General features: G+C 36.0%; 1 protein-coding gene across 2 annotated transcripts in view; it reads left to right on the plus strand.

Annotated features, from left to right (window-relative positions):
• The window catches only part of SRBD1 (S1 RNA binding domain 1), a 207,301-nt gene that overhangs the window by 118,725 nt on the left and 69,264 nt on the right, over window positions 1-19,312 (plus strand). For both annotated transcript variants that reach the window (XM_028104085.2, XM_028104086.2), the window contains exon 16: window positions 4,983-5,065. In XM_028104085.2, the coding sequence (XP_027959886.2) occupies window positions 4,983-5,065 (83 nt within the window). The remainder of the gene's footprint in view (window positions 1-4,982; window positions 5,066-19,312) is intronic.

The following is a 19,312-nucleotide window of genomic DNA, read 5'->3' on the forward strand; positions in this document are numbered from 1 at the left end:
GACAGATGTGGGGGTAGTGCAGAAGCCACTTAGAGGAAATAAAGACTATATAGAAAGAAGAAAAACGTCTACATCCTTAGAGAAATGAAAGGTATTTTGTTCATTTAAATGAACTTGACATAAAGTAAAATTCACCCTTTTTAGGTGAATTTTTGAATTCATCTGTGAATTTTGAAAAGCTTAAACTAGTCAGGTAACCACAACCACTAACACAACAATCAAGATAAAGAATATTTTTATCTGGTCAACAGATTTGTCAACTTCTTGTTCAAAAATGTAATTATTAGGGGATCAAGATCATTTATTAAAACTACATTTTAATAAGTATTATAATGAAAAAAATTCTTACTCGGAATTGCTGAATGAAAAAAGACAGCATGAGAAGTCTTATCTTCCTCTGTTGCTATCTGATGACAAGGGGAAGGGGAAATTGAGGGGAGTATTGGACTTTATAAATAAAAATTTCCACTTTGATATTCTTAGATAACAAAATAAGGTAAATTTTTAGGAGAACGCAGTTTAGTACAGTCTTTTAAGCATTACGTTTATTTGCTTTAGAATGGCTTTTGGATTCTAGATATTTCAAAGAACTGAAGACCAAAACGCATAGAACCCTTATTATCCTTCAGATATAAGACACATTTTGAATGTGGCGGGGAATGGTGCTTTCAGGGTCTCTCCATGTGGTTGTGCAGGTTTGTGCCCTGGACATCCTGCCTAACCATATGAGGTAGCTCTGCTTGCTGACCTTTTAGCTCACTGTCTGCTCCCCTCCCCTCCTTTTGGTATAACCTATTTTTTCCTCTAATGCTTAACTTTTTGTTCAAGAGTGGTTTGGTTGTCTCCCTTTACACACTGAGTTACGTTATTACCATTTAACAAATTACCATATATTAGAGATGAAATTCCTGTGTGTATTTTTAGTCCTCTTTTCCTTGGTCTGACTAATTTGCCACAGCGCAAGACTCTCAGTTATGGTGGCTTATGATGTGACTTGCTTTGATCTTTTTTTAATTGCACTTTTCCTATGCCTTTCTTTTTTTCCATATACATTTTAGAGCCATTTAATTGAAATTCTGTTAAATTGGCACCTTTATCCCAGTTCTGTACACTCATTACTCACACGCAGCACACACACATGTACACACAGAGTAAATGGATTGTCTTCCATGTATTTTCTTATTGGTTGTTGATGGCATATGGTTCTGTATCAGTTATTGTCTGGGTGTCTTAAAACCAGCCAATTGAAATCTTATTAGTTCTAATATTTTTTCAGTTGACTTGTTTGAGTTTTCTAAAGTAGTCAGTCATCATCTGCAGATAATAATCTAGTTTCTATCTTCTAGGTAATTATACCTTCTTTTTTTCCTTGTCCAGTTGCATTGACTAGAATTTCCTGGACAATGGTGAGAAGTAACAGCGATACAGAGATATATTGACAGCATATGGGCAAAAGAGTATTGGCATACGTTTGGATATATTACATTTAAAAAAATATATAACAGCTTCATTGAGATACAATTTAGGAGCATAAAATTTTCCCCTTTAAAGTGTGTAAGTCAGTGTTTTTTAGTACAGCCAGAATTGTGCAACCATTGCCACTATCCAAGTTTAGAATATTTTCATCACTCCAAATAGAAACCCAACACCCAGTAGCAATCGGTCCCCTTTGCCCTCTTCCTCCAAGCCCTGATAAATACTGATCTACTTTCTGTCTCTATGGATTTGCCTGTTGCAGACATTTCGTGTAAATGGAATCATTACAACATGTGGTCTTTTGTAACTGGCTTCTTTCACTTATCATAATGTTTTCAGAGTTCATTCACACTGTAGCATGTATCAGCACTTCATTCCTTCCCATTGACAAATAATTTTCCATTGTATGGGTATACCATATTTTGTTCATCCATTCATCTGTTGATGGATATTTGGGTTGTTTTCACTTTTTTGGCTGTTACAAATAATGCTGCTATGAACATTCATATACACAATTTTACATGGACATATGTTTTCATTTTTCTTGAACATATACCACATAGTAGTAAAAATTTGCGGACATATGGTAACTATGCAAACATTGTCTAGAATTTTTTTTACTTCTCTTGCTATACTTTCCTCACTTTTTAGTTTCTGCCTCTTTCACTGTGTCCATCTTTTCTTCTCTATCTCACAGTGTGACTATGCCCCCAAGCGTTGGGCCATGCTCTTCCTTTCTCTTCATTCTCTTTATCAGCACTCTATAGGACTCCTTTTACCTGAGCTACCTACCTGTCTCTTACTTTCAGGAATCTGTTGTCAGCCTGATCATTCTCAACCTACAGGTGTGCAGTACTACCATTAATTAATTCCTGCCAGCATCATCTTCTCTTGAAAGCCTGGACATACAGCTTTCCAATTCTACTTTAAACAATGTTTAAATTCCCTCCTTCATGAACAGTGAACATCCTTGAGATGAACAATATTCATTTTCCTCTTTCTCCCATCTGCCATCTCTTCCATGCTTGCTTGAGTTTTTATGCTCTGTAGAGTGAGGAGCATCTGAAAGCGAAATACCAATTCTAGAAACATTAGGGTCTATGTAGAGGTTGTTTATTAGGGACACTGTAACTCCAGAGGCTCTTAGGACTTAACTGGAGAATTAATATGTCATCTAGAAACTGTCATTTCTAGTTCATTGTTGCTGCATTTAGCAATATCAGGATGAACAAAGGAGATGCTAGCAATGAACCAGTTAGGAGGGAACTAGGTAGAAAATAGGGTAAAGTCCTTTTCTGTACCTAAAAAATTTTTTTAAATATAGAAACCTACTCGGGGCGCCTGGGTGGCTCAGTCGTTAAGCGTCTGCCTTCGGCTCAGGTCATGATCTCAGGGTCCTGGGATCGAGCCCCGCATCGGGCTCCCTGCTCGGCGGGAAGCCTGCTTCTCCCTCTCCCGCTCTCCCTGCTTGTGTTCCCTCTCTCGCTGTTTCGCTGTCTCTCTCTCTCTCTCTCTGTCAAAATTAATAAATAAAATCTTTAAAAAAAAATATAGAAACCTACTCACACTTAACAAATTATACAACTGCTCTATAACCAGTTTCTAAGTTTACATTCTCATAGTGTGGGTTTTCCTGAAGGGGTAGATTAGAGAGATTTGCCTATTATTAATATCCTTTTTTTAAATTTCTGATACCTTCCTGTAGTGAATGTTCTGATGCCTGTATCTTTCACTTGGTTTACTGTTGTGGGTTGTGTTTTTTGTTTTTGTTTTTGTTTTTTAAATCAAAAAGAATTTTGGCAATGTATGCATATGTTCAAAAATCAGTCTTATTGGATTATATTTTTAAAGACCAGAATAAAAAATTATCTTTGCTTTCAGAGTATCAGATGTTTCCCTGGTGGCATCTACTCTCACTGTGTAATTATACATGTGATTACTGGGGGAAAGCAGCTCCCCTGTAACCTGCAGCGTTTGCACTCATTAGCCTTTTGTGAGGTTTGATAAGAAAATGTATGTGAAGGCCTTGGAGGCTGGAGTCCGCATTTCTTCAGTGGGGAAATAGCAGATTGTATGACACCAGCTTATTGCTCTCTAAGCTTGCTTGCAAGCTGCCATTGTCACTGCATGTTAGAAGTAATAATAAAATATCTGAGAAAGACTTGAATGAACATGCAGTGAACTGAATGCTCAGAGTAGATCTGTCTCTGATGAAGAGGTGGTACAAATCAGTGACAGGAGAATCCGGTAGTCACTTGCAAGTGGTGGCTTCTGTTGTCAGACCTTGAACAGTTTAATAACACAAGAACAGGCATGGGATCCTTTGATGGCTTTAATGTTTTCACTAAATGAGTTTATATTTCATCCAACTTTCTGTGTGAATAGATGACACTGACTAGCTTTCTCGCATTTAGAAAATGAAAGCTGTTTGTATGTAAGGACCCAATGTAACTATACCACTTGGGAAAAGAGAAAAAAAAAGAGCTGCCCTTGGAAGCATCCTTAATATTCATACTAAATTTCTTTTCTCCAGCTAAATCTATCTTTTTTTTTTTAAAGATTTTATTTATTTATTTGACAGAGAGAGACACAGTGAGAGAGGGAACACAAGCAGAGGGAGTGGAAGAGGGAGAAGCAGGTTTCCCGCTGAGCAGGGAGCCCAATGCGGGGCTTGATCCCAGGACCCTGGGATCATCACCTGAGCTGAAGGCAGATGCTTAACGACTGAGCCACCCAGGCGCCCCTCCAGCTAAATCTATCTTATAAGCTAAATTAGATATGAAATTTTGTTAACATTTTATAAAAAAAAAAAATATGAGAAGTGATGACCAAGTAAAAACATGACAACAGATAAAGGAATGTTTGAAGCTAACTCAAATCTCTTGAACATGGATTGTGATGGTCAAGAAAGGGATGTGATTTAGAACTGTGAGTGTGTTCAGAGATGAGCAGTTGAGATTCAGACCACTTCACAGTTAATCTTGCAATCACATTTAAGGAAATATAAGTGTGTTCACTAGCCAACTGACTTGGTCTCTGGTTGCAGTAAGGTATGATTCCATCAGTTACTTATCACTATCAGGATCTAGTCCAGTAACATACTTGATTTGCAAATGTATGTCATAATAATGCAGCATTATTTAAAAGTAAAAGCAAATATCAACTTGTTCATTAAAGTGTGAGGTGCCCGGCTATGCTGTGTTGAACAGGTGATTTTGTACATATAGCAAGTAAGTGTTTTATCTGTTTTTCCAAATGTAAAAACCTTTCAATCTGTTGTACTCAGGCATCCATACAGATTCTGGTAACAAAATTAATCCTGAAATTTTGCATTCACTTTTTTGTGTGAAAAAAAAAGGAAACTTTGAAACTTAGTTAAATTATCAGTCTCCTTATGTGGGGGAAGAGGAAAGGAATTAAATACTTGAATTATGAGGGACTAATGTAAGTAATTATTTGGATACTGCTTTTCACATTAAGCCACACTTATTTTCTGTTTTTTTCAGTTTCCATAGCAAGGCGTGTACAAGACCCATTAGCTGAGCTGGTGAAAATCGAGCCAAAGCACATTGGAGTTGGAATGTACCAGGTAAATCAGTGTGGGTCATTTACTTTGTGAAACCCGTCAGTAGTATGCAGACTTGGAGTAGTAATCAAGTGTCGGTGGGAATAGCTTCCCATTCTCAGAGGTTACACAGTTGATGGGAAGGTTAGTTAGGAGTTATGTTATTAGAGAAGAAGGGAGTTTTTCTTTTTTCTTTCTTTCTTTTTTTTGGGGATGTGGTGTTTATGGTTTGGATCAAGATTTAGAATTGACTGTAGTCAGATTTTAAAACTATTAAAACATTAGATCAGACAGTAACTTACTCCAGAGAGCCTCTCCCTTTACCATTATTATAAAAAAGGAGAAGAAATGGAGCAAGAGGGATATGTTGGCTCTTTGTGTAAGCCAGTATGAAATATTGATCTTTCAGGAAGAAGCCTTTGGTACCTATTGTGTCTTATTTCTTTTTTCTGGTTCCTATTTCTACTTGATTATTATAATGCGTTTTTGGTCATTACCCAGTATGAGCTAGAGCCTTTCAGTTGTTACTGTATAGCAGTAATAGTAGTGGTGCTTGTTATTGTTACTATATTTTCAGTTCTTGAGGTTGTGTGTGTTCATTGAGCAGTTGAGGACACACTAAATCTTAGCAAAGTGAATCCATGGTATCTTGTCTTCAGAAACCTCGAGTTGAGTTATTTTTCTCTTCGATGAAAGTCTTTTTTAAATCTGAAATAGAATATTCTGTATAAATTTCATGGGACTTGAGTGATAGGTTCTATACTTTTCTCTAAGAAATATATTAGGGCATGGAATCTGTGACCACCAGAAAAGGAAGAGATCTTAGAAATCATAGAACCCTCATTTGACAGAAAAGGAAGCTGTGTCCCAGAATAGTTAGGATTTTTTACCCAGAGCACCTGTCATATTTTAACCTGTCATATATTGAACTTAACTGGTAGTATTCCATTTTATAGCAAGTTAGACTAAGAGGCATCTAGACCTTTGACTTGACTTGTTCATTTGGGAAGGATAGTTGCTGAAGGGACAGATCTAGCTATATAGCTAGATAGAAATGCCTAATATCTAAAGAGTACAACTATAAGTTTTATGATATAGGCACTGTAGTTAAGAGGAATTATAACTATATTAATTCAAAATTAAGTTATGGAATGCCTCAGCAAGGTAGTAGAACAAAGAAAAGGAAAGGAGAAGTCAAACTCATAGAACCCAGGCAGGCTAATAAGCTATTGACATCAAAGAAATCTTTAATAAATAGCAGAGACCTACCTCCAGATTCTTCAGAGATACAGCATTTAACATGAAAGAGTTTGGAATTCATTCCCATAGCAGTGAGAAGAAATGGAAGAGCTTTAAGCAAGGGAATGATATGATCTGATTTGTATATTTAAACATTGGCTCTGGCTAATCTGGGGAGAATGACTTAGAAGGGAAGAGGAGAAGCAGTAAGACCAATTCAGAGACTGTTATACTAGCTCCGGTGAGTGATGATGGTGGCTCAGGCAAAGTTAATAGTAGAAATGGAAAGAAGTTAAATCTATTTTGTAGGGACTACTTGGTAATAAGTGGAGGAAAGGGAGTTTGCTCCAGGGGTTCTAGTATGTGGATGATGCCTGACTAGAGCGGATTTGGTGGGGATAAGATCAGTAATTCAGTTTTGGATGTGTTAAGTTGAGATGCCTGTGAGAAATCCAGGAAATGTCAAATAGAAGTTGGATATACAAGTCTTGAGATTTAGAGGAATGGCCATATTAACATTAGAGTACAGACTTTTCAGCAAATAATGACACTGAGAAAGTGAACAAGATGGTAAGCTGAGCTTATGATGTCCTTTAACTCTGCTACCAGTACTACTGGCACATCCACGATTCCACCTTCTTTAAGATGACAGAGAAGGTACACATGTATATTTGTATCCATATAAACACATGCATGAATAAAATAATAGCCTGGGAAAACAAGAAAGGGTTGGTGGATGGAAATTTCAGGAATTCCTGAAAGATAATAAGAATGAGGAATCACATCCATGGAAAATAAAACCTGGGGAGCTGCAGCTCAAAATATACAGATGAATAGTGTTCTCAAACCAGAGTCATGTTCAAGTAGTGGGGAGGGGGCCTGTAGTGTTAGAGAAGGAGGTGCATATGGAGTGAGTAGGCCCGTAATGACCCCCCTCCCTCCATATCCTGTAATCCAAGCTTAAGCACTGGGTGTAACCCAGGGACCAGAGAGAGGCTGGGAGACCCCTCAAGTAGGCTTTGCTTGTCAGGAAGTTCAAGGAGTCTCATACTGGGAAAACAGACTTCTGGCACATACCTGACACCTGGCATCATATTCTAAATTATCACTGGATTTCGATGGTGGTAAACAAAAACAGCATATACAGACAAATGGGGAATCAAATGATCTTCTGCTAAGAATCACTGAACATTTGAGGAAAACTTGTCATAGCAAAATGAGGCACCAAATGTAATAAGCAAAAAATAACAATGACAGCAGACTTTGAAATAAGTAAAATTAATATTCACAGAGAGATAAGAGAGATTATTGCATGTATAAAACAAACCTAGGATAGAATGAATTAAGCCAGTCTTAGAATTAAAAAATATGCTTGTCAAGATGGAAAAAAACAAACGGTCTAAATAGAGTGGACACAGCTAAAAACAAATTAATGAATGATTGAGCTAAGAGATTCTTTAGAATACAGTCTTAAATTGAGAAAATTGCACAGTATGAACAAAAAGTCATATTTATGTAGAGGCCATTTTAAAGCTTAAACATTCATCTCATAGAAAATTCAAATAAAGAGAATGGAGGAGAGTTATAATCACAGAAATAATAGGAAGAAATTTCTTCAGACTGAAGACAGACAAGTCTTGAAAAGGCCCGGTAAGTATTGAATAAAAGAATAACTAAAGACCTAGACTTAAGCACCTTCATATGAAATGTCAGAGTGGTAGTGATAAAAAAGGAACTGACTAAAAGCTTCCAGAGAGCAAAACAGTTCACCTACAAAGGAAAGAAGTGGTCCTATTATTGGTAAAAACAAGTAATAGAAGATAGAATGCAGTAATTTTGAAGTTATGGGAAAAATATTATTTGAACCCATACTTCTATATTCAGACAACTCAGCAATTTGATGTGAGAAGAAAATAAAAACATTTTTGGACCTGCAATGATTTACCTTTTTGGAATGTTATAGATCTTCTTTGAAAGAATTATTTATGAAAGCACTCCTCACCCCAGAAAAGGGGGAAGCGGGAACCAAAGAAGGGAAAGGCGTGTCATGAAGACACAGTATTGAGGTGAAGAAACAGTGGAGAGCTTTACAGTACCCACATGTGCAGTAAAATGTTAGTTGAGCCTCAGAGTGTTTTATCTATTATGTTAATCTTTAAATATATCAGTCTGGGCCAGATCAGCTTCAACATGGAAGAGTAGAAGAAAACGAAGTGATAAGGATTCTTTTTCAGGAAAACAAGATGTAGATTAACTTTATACTTTGTTAGAAAAACATAATCTGAGATATATGAAGAATAACCACAAATAGGATATTTAATATAAATCATGAGAGTAGAAATTTAAAAGTTCATCATTCCAACCAAAGGCAGAGAAAACAAGGAAGTATATAGTAAATAAATAAAATGCACAATGATGGAATAAGTATAGATAATAGTAATGGTGAATGTGTTAAATTCCTGTTAGTAGAATCTCATACTTTTTAAAAATAAAATACAGCTCTAAGTTGTATATGTATGCAAGATGTTTCTAAAGAAAAAAGCAACCTTGAAATTAGAAATTTGGAGAAAAATATTCCACACAAATGCAAAAGAAAGTTGTAATACTGCTAATATCAGACAAAATAGAATTTAAGGCAAAATGCATTGAACAGGTCAAGGAGGGATATTTCATATTAATAACACACAGTTTCCCAAGAAGATGTAATTGCCCTGAACATTCTATGTTATCTAACAACATAGCTTCAAAAATTATGCTGTATTAAAACTTCTAAAATTAGAGTAAGAGACAAATTCACCTGTTTTGTAAGTTTTAATAGACTGCAGTATATTAACACATAACATTTTAAAAACAGCTTTATTGAGATATAATCAAATACCATACATACATATATATGTAAAATCACATATTTGAAGTGTACAAGTCAGTGAATTTTCATATATTCAGTGGGTTGTGAAACTATTATTACTATCTAATTTTTGAACATTTTCATCACCCCAAAATGAAACCCGGTGTCCATGAGCGGTCACTCTCTACCACCCCCTCTTCCCCAGCCCTAAATTACTCATCTACTTTGTTTCTATAGGTATGTCTATTCTGGATATTTCATATAAATAGAATCACACAATATGTGGCCTTTTGTAACTGGCTTCTTTCATTTAGCATAATATTTTCAAGGTTTATCCATGCTGAAGTACAAGTCATTACTTCATTCCTTTTTATGGGTAAATTGTATTTCATTGTATGTGTATGATACCACATTTTGTCTATCCATTCATCAGTTGGAGATTTGGGTTATTTCCACTTTTGGGCTATTATGAATAATGCTTTTATGAACATTCTGTATGAATTTTTATGGTGTATGTTTTCATTTCTCTTGGATATATACCTAGGAGTGGGTTTGTTAGGTCATTTAACATAAAAATTTAAAGCCAGATGATGAACTAGGGAAATTATTTGCCACAAATGTATATATACATAACTATCTATTTTATTATTAAGGTTTTGGTGTTTTCTTGTTGATTTGTATACAATTGTGTGTTGGTTTAAATAAAAAATTTGCAAAAGATATATAAAGAGCATCTAGACACCATTTATCATAGATGAAATAAAAATTTTTCTTTATTAAAGAAACCCAAATTAAACAAAGGGATATTATTTCAATCTAACAATTGAGTAAAGTTGTAATAAAATGATAAACATCTGTGCAAGTGAGGATACAGTGAAAGGATTATTCACATACACAGCTGGTGGAAGTATAAATTGTTATTTCTAGCAAATAGCCAATACCTATCAAGATGCACTTTTAAGGAATGCATGCCATTGACCTGGTAGTGCTCCCTTTAGGCATCTCTTCTAAGGCAGTATTAAGAACTATTGATAAGATTTATATACAAGTTTGCTGTTATAGAAAAATCACTGGAAGCAACTACAATAGAATAGTATATCCATCAGTTGAAATATTATACAACCGTTAAAAATACAGGCTTTCAGGGACGATTTAATGACATTAGAAATTGCTTTATTTTTAAATTGCAGTGAAGTTGTTGATACAGAATAAAACCAGTTTCTGTTTTAAAAATATAGATATACATTTACACTGAAGAAAAAAAAACCTGGCTAGTGACTGATATTTATATTTTTGTTGGTGTGATTAGCGGTTTTTACTTTCTTTTTTACTTTTTTTCAAACTTTCTGTAGTGAATATGTATTAGGAAGAAATTGTAAAATATATATATCCATGTCCGTATCCCAATCAATGGGCCATTTAATTTTAAGCCTTGATACAATAGACTTCCAATATAACCAGAGTGGGACTGAATTTCTTTTTAGTTGGGACCTCTAAATGCTTTGAGTGTAAATTTAATACTTGTATTTATTCTGATTTAAAATATGAGTAACTGCACAAACATTGTTGATTTTAAAAATGAAAGCTATTCAAAGAAAGAATGTTAAATACTTAGATTGAAATAATAGAAGCTATAATATTGTTTCAATAGAAACTAAAATACTTTTGGTTTAGTAACAGCTAGAATGCTAAAGGCAGCCCTCCAGTTCTTGTCTTAGAAAATGGGGAGACCTGATTTTAAAAACACATGCATGTCATAATTTCTGGAGAGAGAGGCAGCCAGTGTGGTCGAATGACAACATATCCCTAACTGACCCCTACAGACTTTGCTGGAAAGTGGCTTGGTGTTACTCCCAAGAAAACACTCCAGGATGAGAGCAGGATGATGCAGGGTTGGCTCTGTGGAGTTCTGTGGGACATGGGGAGTGTGGTTTAGCTTGGCCTTGTCATATCCTCAGAGCACAACTTAAGTAAGTTGGATTTACTTGCTATTTATTTCTTCTTTGGACTGTGTTTGAGATACTTTCGTGCTCGTTACCACCTCCGTTTGTTAATGAGCTCGCACAGTGAAGTGGGAAAAAGACAAAACAGTCCTCTTCCTCCTTTCGTGCCTCGTAGATCATTTGATGATGTTAGAGAATGAAATGGTGTTCCAAAATGAGTTTTTGGAACCCTTCGTGAATTTTCTGTATCCCAGCTCTTTATTCCTCATTGTTATGGATAATGGAGAAGTCACTGTAAAAGGAAAATCATCTTCCCAGCTGAATTTTTCATGGTAAAACCTCAAAGGTGGGAATTTGTATTTTATTTCCTTACCCGCTCTGTGGGGTCAGTTATGAGTAAAAACAAAAAAACAGCTCTTCCGTGGTGTTATTATTATAGTTTTAAAAACTATGTTATAGGTAACATGGAGGGATTATGAAATGTTTTAGTTTAGGTCTGTAAAAGTTAATAAGAATCCTCTGTTTTAAATTGTTTGCCTAAATCCTTTTAAACATTTTAATCCCTTAATTATTTGTTATTATAGAGTGGAATATAGGAAAGAGTCTTCCCCATGGACATTCACTTAGATGACTTTTACCTGGATTTTTGCCGCCTTTATACTAAAGCAGTATTTTGAAATAGATAAAACACAAAAGTAAAACTTAGAAGAAATTTGTCCTAAAAATCAGGCATCACTTACATAGATGAGTTCCTTGCCAAAATGTTTTTACAGTCTTGTCCCTTAACTGTAAGTCCCAGCATGTGGCCTGTATTTGAATCTGTGCTGTGGGAGTATGAATAAACTCATCTATTAGAATTTGCTAATTATTCCTTAAACTTAGTTTTAAAATCTCTGTTCTGGGTATTTTTTTTTTCACTTCAGGGTGAATTATGCTTCTTTCTTTGAAGTCATTGGCTTCAGTTTTCTCAGGTTCTTAGAAATCACCAACAATGTAATAAGCCATGTATACATACACACACCCTGGTTTAACACCTTACTTATCTTTAAAAGGTATGGAAAGGGCGCCTGGGTGGCTCAGTTGGTTAAGCGACTGCCTTCGGCTCAGGTCATGATCCTGGAGTCCCTGGATCGAGTCCCGCATCGGGCTCCCTGCTCAGCAGGGAGTCTGCTTCTCCCTCTGATCCTTCCCCTTCTCATGTGCTTTCTCTCTCTCATTCTCTCTCTCAAATAAATAAATAAAATCTTAAAAAAATATATAAAAGATATGGGAAGATGATTTAAAGAAATTTTTACCAATGATGCCTTAAATTATTAACAGTGAAATATCTAATTTCCTTTATCTTTTGTTTGCTTACTCTTTTTATGTCATTGACCTTGGACAATGAAACTAGATCAATTTCAATTTTTACTCAAGTTCACCTTTTAGTTTTCATACATCAGCACAAAGTGCTAGGATTTCTAAAACATTAAGCTATTTTCAGGGTTTAAAACTAGTAATTATCATGGATGATTTAAAAAATTACACATGATATTAAAAGTACTACCATAAAGGAAAAGATTAGTAAATGTTAACTGCATTAGAATCTAAAACATCTCTGAGTCATAAAACAACATGTAGAAAATCCACAGACTGGGAGAAGGTATTTGCAAAACATATAACCTATAAAGGACCCAAAATATATAAAGATCTACAAATCAAGATGAAAAAAGCTGGAAAAATAGGCAAGGGATATCAACGGGCAGTTGACAGAAGCAGAGACGAAAAAGACAAAAATATTTTTTAAATGATCACTTTCACTAGTAACTGGGGTAATGCAAACTAAAGCCAGTATAGGCAACCTTTGAGGTTGTCAAAACTTAGTCTGACAATTTGGATGTTAGCAACCATGTGGAGCATTGGGAATCTTGTACTTAACTTATAGGAGTATAAACCGGTGCAACCTCTTTGGAGAGCAATTGAACATTAATAAAGTTGGAGATGGGGATTCTCTTCAAGTCAACAATTCTGTTGCTATATATACATAGCCTTGAAAATTTTCTCAAATGTGCACAGGAAGAAATGTATTAGAAATTTGTTGAAGCACTATTTATAGCAGTGGAAATTTGAAAACAAGTGTTCATCATCCAGAAAACAGAAAAATAAATTGTAATATACTCAGACAGTAGAATATTGTTTAGGAGTGAAGATAACCCAATTAGAGCTATCTGTATTAATATGGATAAATTTCATAAGATATAATATTAAAAGAGAAAGCAAGTTGCAGAATATGTATAGTATTATATGATTAGTATAAAATTTTAAGATATGAAAAATAATACTGTATACTATTTGTGAATACCAATGTATATAGTAAGAATATAGAAATAAGCACTGGAATTTACGATTGTGGTTACCCTGGGTGGGGCATGAAATGGGAGAGTAGGAACTGGGAGGGGTATACCAGAAGTTTCAACTATATTTATAGTATTTTGTTTCAACTATATGTGTAGTATTTTATTTCTTAAGTTGTTTGGTGGGTACATGGTGTTCTTTATACACTATAACTTTTTGTTAAATAAATCATAATTTTATAAAAAGATGCAGCAGGGACACCTGGGTGGTTCAATTGGTTAAGCGTCTGCCTTTGGCTCAGGTCATGATCCCAGGGTCCTGGGATTAAGTCCCGCATCGGGCTCCTTGCTCAGCAGGGAGCCTACTTCTCCCTCTGCCTGCCACTCCCCCTGCTTGTTCGCGCTCTCTCTCTCTGACAAATAAATAAATAAAATATTTAAAAAAAAAAAGATGCAGGAAACCTTGGTCAAATGCTAAAGGTGTTTTATTTCAGGAACTTTGACTTCCAGTTGGTTTTAATTTCTTCTGTGTGTGTGTGTGTGTGTGTGTGTGTGTGTGTGTGTGTGTGTGAGAGACAACGAGAATTTATATAGTCAGAAAAAAAGCTATTTTGTTTTCAGTGAAAATGAAAAACATTTAATATTAAGTACACTTCAATTTGTAATATTCCTTGAAATTTTCATCTTTAAGACCCTAAGTTTGCACCAAATCAGATTTTTTTTTAAGATTTATTTATTTATTTTAGAGAGAGAGGGTGAGGGAGGGGAAGAGGGAGAGAGAGTCTTAAGCAGACTCCACACTGAGCGTGGAGCCCAACCCAGGGTTCAATCTCATGACCCTGAGATTACCACCTGAGCCAAAACCAACAGTCAGACGCCTAACTGACTGTGCCCTCCAGGCACCCCTCAAATACTTTTTAACGCAAAATTCTAACACTATATTTAAGGTTTTTTTCATTTTACAAATATGGATTTTTCTTCTGTGAATTTTAAAAATGAAATATTTGTGGGGCCCCTGGGTGGCTCAGTCGGTTAAGCGGCTGCCTTCGGCTCAGGTCATGATCCCAGGGTCCTGCTCGGTGGGAAGCCTGCTTCTCCCTCTCCCACTCCCCCTGCTTGTGTTCCCTCTCTCGCTGTCTCTCTCTGTCATATAAATAAATAAAATCTTTTTTTAAAAAAATGAAATATTTGGCCCCATTATTTGAAATGGTCATTTCAGAGATATGGCCTAGGACAGAACTGTGGGTGATTGTCTTTCTAGTGATTATTACAGGGCAGAGTTAGGTAGAATTGATGTTTAAGGAATTGTAGTATGTTATAATAATGGTACCATAATATAACTAGCATTCATCCTATACTATTTTCCTTTCACCACTAACTACTGCCCCCACACACTCCTAAATTATCTAAATTAGGAACCTTAAGATCAAGCAGGGGAGCTTTTAAAAATAACTAGCCTAGGCCACATCCTCAGAGATTTTCGTTTAATTGGTCTGCAGGGTGGACCCAGACATCAATCAGTATTTTAAAGTTCTGCAGGTGATTCTAATGTAAGGCCATGTTGAGAACCACTGGTTCTTAAAGTATGGTTCCTGGACCAGCAGCATCAGTATCACCTGAGAACTTGTTAGAAATGCATATTCTTGCACCCACTTCAGAGGCTTACAGAATCACAAATTCTGGGGGGTGGGGGTGGGGTGCTGTCAAGCTTGAATGTGCATATAAAACCCTTGGGAATCTTGTTAAAATGCAGATTCTGGTTCAGTTGGTCTAGGGTGGGGCATGAGATTCTCTGTTTCTTATAAACTCCCAGGTTATACCAATGCTGTTGGTCTGAGGATTGATTACACCTTGAGTAGCAAGAGACCCTACTGAAAGCCTCTGGGGCCCCAGCCTAGGCCTGTTGAATCAGAATCTGATTTTAACAAGATTTCCAGGTATTTTGAATGCACATTACAGTATACGCAATGTAAGAGGAAAATCAGGATATGCCAATATCTAAGGGATATGAGAATTTGAAGAAGCAAAAGTCAATATTCTAAAACACTGCAAAGATAAAGGTAGGATAAAAACTGAAAATGTGCTTTCATGTTTAATTAAAAAAAAAAAATGGTGGTGGTGGCCATAATGAGAATAGTTTCATTGGAGTGGTGGAGGCAGAAGTCAAATAAAAGCATATTGAAGTCTGAATGAAAGATGAGCACTTAGAGAGAAGTGTATACACATCTCTAAAGAAGAGAGGTTTTTACAGAGGTCAGGATTTGAATGTGCTTAATGTTGATAGGAAGGAGGTAGAAGTAGTTAGGGAAAAGTTGAAGATGCTGGAGAGACAGAGGGTGGATGCCTGAGGAGATGATGCCCATAGCTTGCCTAAGGAAGGAAATGGACAAGAGTTCAGAAACTAGAAGCTCCAAGAGTGTCAGGTGGCTGGAGGGCGGTGGACGAGAGCAGGACTGGGAGGGGTTGCTCCCCCTACCTGGATAGTTTTCTTTTTCTGTGAAGTAGGAGCCTCCTGTTCTATACCCCTTGTCCCAGAAGAACAGAGAATTTTTTATTTTCTGAAATCATTGTATTATTTTGTTTACTCTGTCTCTTCTAATGGAATGTAAACCCTTATATGAGGGCAGGGTGTTTCTACCTCTGTATCCAGAGCTCCCACGACCAGGCACATGATAGATACTCAATAAGTATTTGCTGAGTGAGTGTATGGTAGAGTGTTGGTATAGTTGCTCTTTTATTGTATTTTTTAACTCTGTTGTGAACACACCATAAAATTTTGTAGCCTCTCCCTTAAAATTTTTGTGGGGTAAACCTAAAATATGAGTTACTAGTATTTTTTTTTTTTAATGAATCTCTTTTCAGGCAAAGTGAGAATTTCAGAGCAGAGAGCATTAGCCTAGCCAAGTGGTTGCAGTGAGATGAATGGAAAGTGAAGAACGGTTGCTATGGCCAAAGGAACTAGAATTTTTCAGTTTAACACCTACTGCTCCATTCCTTTCTTGCTCCATGATGCATATTCTCTTCTCAGTGCAGACAATTCTCAGAGACAGATCAGGGAGAGCACTTACAGAGGAATGTTCTTTGTGATGAAATCAGTCAATCAGTCTTTTTTTTAAGGACCTTTAATACAGTGTGATATCTTTATCAAAGAAGAACTTTTGTTATGGTGGGATTCATTGATGTAGAATCTTTAAAGTGAAATTACCTACTAAAATGTAAGTTTATGAAAGTTCTTAATAATTTTATCTTTGTTGCCACAAAGCCCTAAGGAAGTTTTTGGTATACTGGTTAGGTCTCATATTGATTGTGTGCAGTTGGATAGTCTGCAGGCTAAAAATAGTGGAATAAGATTATTCTAAAAATGTTTAATTCTGACATTCAAAGAGATATTACTTTCTGTTGTGCTATTTGTATATAATTAGTGTGGATAATAAAAGAATCTGGGATGTAATTCTTAGTGCAAAAAACTATCTTTGTAATGTAATGTTCATCTTAGAAAGAATTCTTGAAAACCCAAATTTAAGGTCGATTAATTATTAATTAATGCTAGATAATTATAGCAATCAGGAAGAGATATAAAATGTAAATATTAGGAGGACCACTTCTGAGAACTTAAAAACTATATTCTGAATATCTGTTATCTGATATTATTAAGGAATATTGATAAACTCATTCTTTATATATGTGTGTTGGGGTAGGTGTTGATCTTGGTCTTTAAGAATAGTACAGGTAAAGGGCTCCTGGGTGGCTCAGATGGTTAAGTGTCTGCTTTCAACTCAGGTCATGATCCCAGGGTCCTGGGATCGAGCCCCACATAGGCCTCCTTGCTCAGCGGGTGAGCCTGCTTCTCCCTCTGCCCCCTCCCTGCTTGTGCATGCTCTCTCTCTCAATCTCTCTGACAAACAAACAAAAAGAAACATTATAAAAGAGAATGTACAGGTAAATTACTTGTAAGATTATATTCTATTTTAAATTCAAGAGGAAGTCATCATCATTATCACATAACAGGATGCCTTAAATGCATAATACTGTAGAAAGGACTGGGTGGGTTATAGAATTAAGGTAAGAAGTGAACCCTGCCTGCAAAGTGATTATAATGTGGTGCTGAGACAGGAAAGCTGACCTCATTAAATTTTGGTGTGAGTTTACTGATGGCACATTTCTGCTCCCAGATCTCTCTTGTGCTGTGGATGGTTATATCACAGTGTCTTTCTTTTTGGTGATCATGGAAAGGAATTCTAAGGGAGAAAGTCTGTATTGAGGAAAAATTCTCTTGATGAGAGGTTTTTGGGGGGAGGGTTTACTCTCAATAACTTTAAATATCATTACAGGTAAGAAAAATTAATTTGCCTGGATTTATGTAGAATGAAGATTGTTTCTTAGTTCCACAGAAGGAAATGCATGTGTCACTTGTCTTGTTGAACAACTAACTTTAGAAAGTATCTTTGGTTTTGGGTGAGATAGTAGGCTAGTTGGCTGCCTTCTTTGTGCACTGTTAACTCTGGTGATATATTTTCTTTAATAATCCAGATCAGGCTCCCAAGCTATTTATTGTATAGTATTATTAAAAAGATGTATTTCCCTTTCAAATGTATAATTGAAAGGGAGAATTTTCTCTTGCCATATACAAGGCTTTTGTTTCATTATTTATTTGGAATAAATGGGGCCAGACGGTATGAGTGCAGTTAGGTTTTGTTGGAGGGGAGCTTGCAAAGACTTTTTGAGGCATGATGTGCAAGTGAGTGTTTTCAAATCTCAGAGGTGTGATTATGTCATAACAGCTATAACCTCTGGGCTTGCTTTATTACGTTTATTAAAACAAATCTGTATGGGGGTGCTGTGTATATTTTGGTGATGAAGGAAATGAGGTGGTTAATTTATTATGTGAACAGCACTTTCAGCTAACCACAGCGTGATTCACTGAGAGAATGGTGGAAAAGCCTCACTCTGTAGAAATGACTGCTTTTTGATTTGTGGACCATAACTTTCAACACCAGAGCATGAAGTTTATCTACAGAATGGTTCTCTCTCTCTCTCTTTCTGTAATGTTTTTGTCCAATTTTAAACTTGAAATTTTTCCCTTCATTTTATTTTGGGCATTTACTGAATATAAATATCTAAACAGTCCTTGCCAGCAAATTAAGGGGAAAAAAATTAAAGAAAGGGATCCATGTGTTAGGGTATTAGGAAAGTTGGTAGCATCTTTATGGTTTCCAAGCAGCCCACACATACCTCACAGGAGGACTTCACAGAATAAATCAGTATTCCAGACCTTCAACCAATGAGGATGACTACCTGGTGTCAGATTTGAATTAAGGAAAAGTGAGGAACCTATTGTTCTTTCCTTTGGTAGGATGTGTTTATCAACATACTATATTAGAATACTAGAGTGGAAAAGGAAATCAATCTCATGCAAAGTAGTCTCTGACAAACATCTGTTTGGAAGTGGGGGATGACTGTGGGAAGAGGTGAGGATGTAATGCCTCATAGAAGTACACACATTATGGAGTGGAATCAAAAGAAGACCTGTCCATCTAATGAGGAGACAGGGTATAAAGCACTTGTTGTATACTCATAAACAGCCATTGCAAGACTAAGAAAAGTTTGTTTTCTCTGGAGTTATGCCATACCCAGCATCATGTGGTGATGTGAACCTGCCTAGAGAGAGAGTGGAAAATAGTTCATCTTCCTGGCAATATTTCTAAAAGACCCCCTTCATTTTCCAGATGTGCTATGTACCAACCATTCACAAACAGAAAGTCTTGGAAATCAGTAAGGCATTTAATTGGTAAGAGTTCATTAGAGCATTTTATATTTGGGACATTACAAGACTCCATGAAAAGGATGACAGTCAATTTTAGATTTTATCTCTGCTGCTTTTGGAGTGGAATACCGCATTTCTTCAGAG

This window comes from Eumetopias jubatus, unplaced genomic scaffold, assembly GCF_037043125.1.
Source record: "Eumetopias jubatus isolate StellerSeaLion01/CBP00866 unplaced genomic scaffold, mEumJub1_p1.0 scaffold_9, whole genome shotgun sequence".
Taxonomy (NCBI): domain Eukaryota; kingdom Metazoa; phylum Chordata; class Mammalia; order Carnivora; family Otariidae; genus Eumetopias; species Eumetopias jubatus.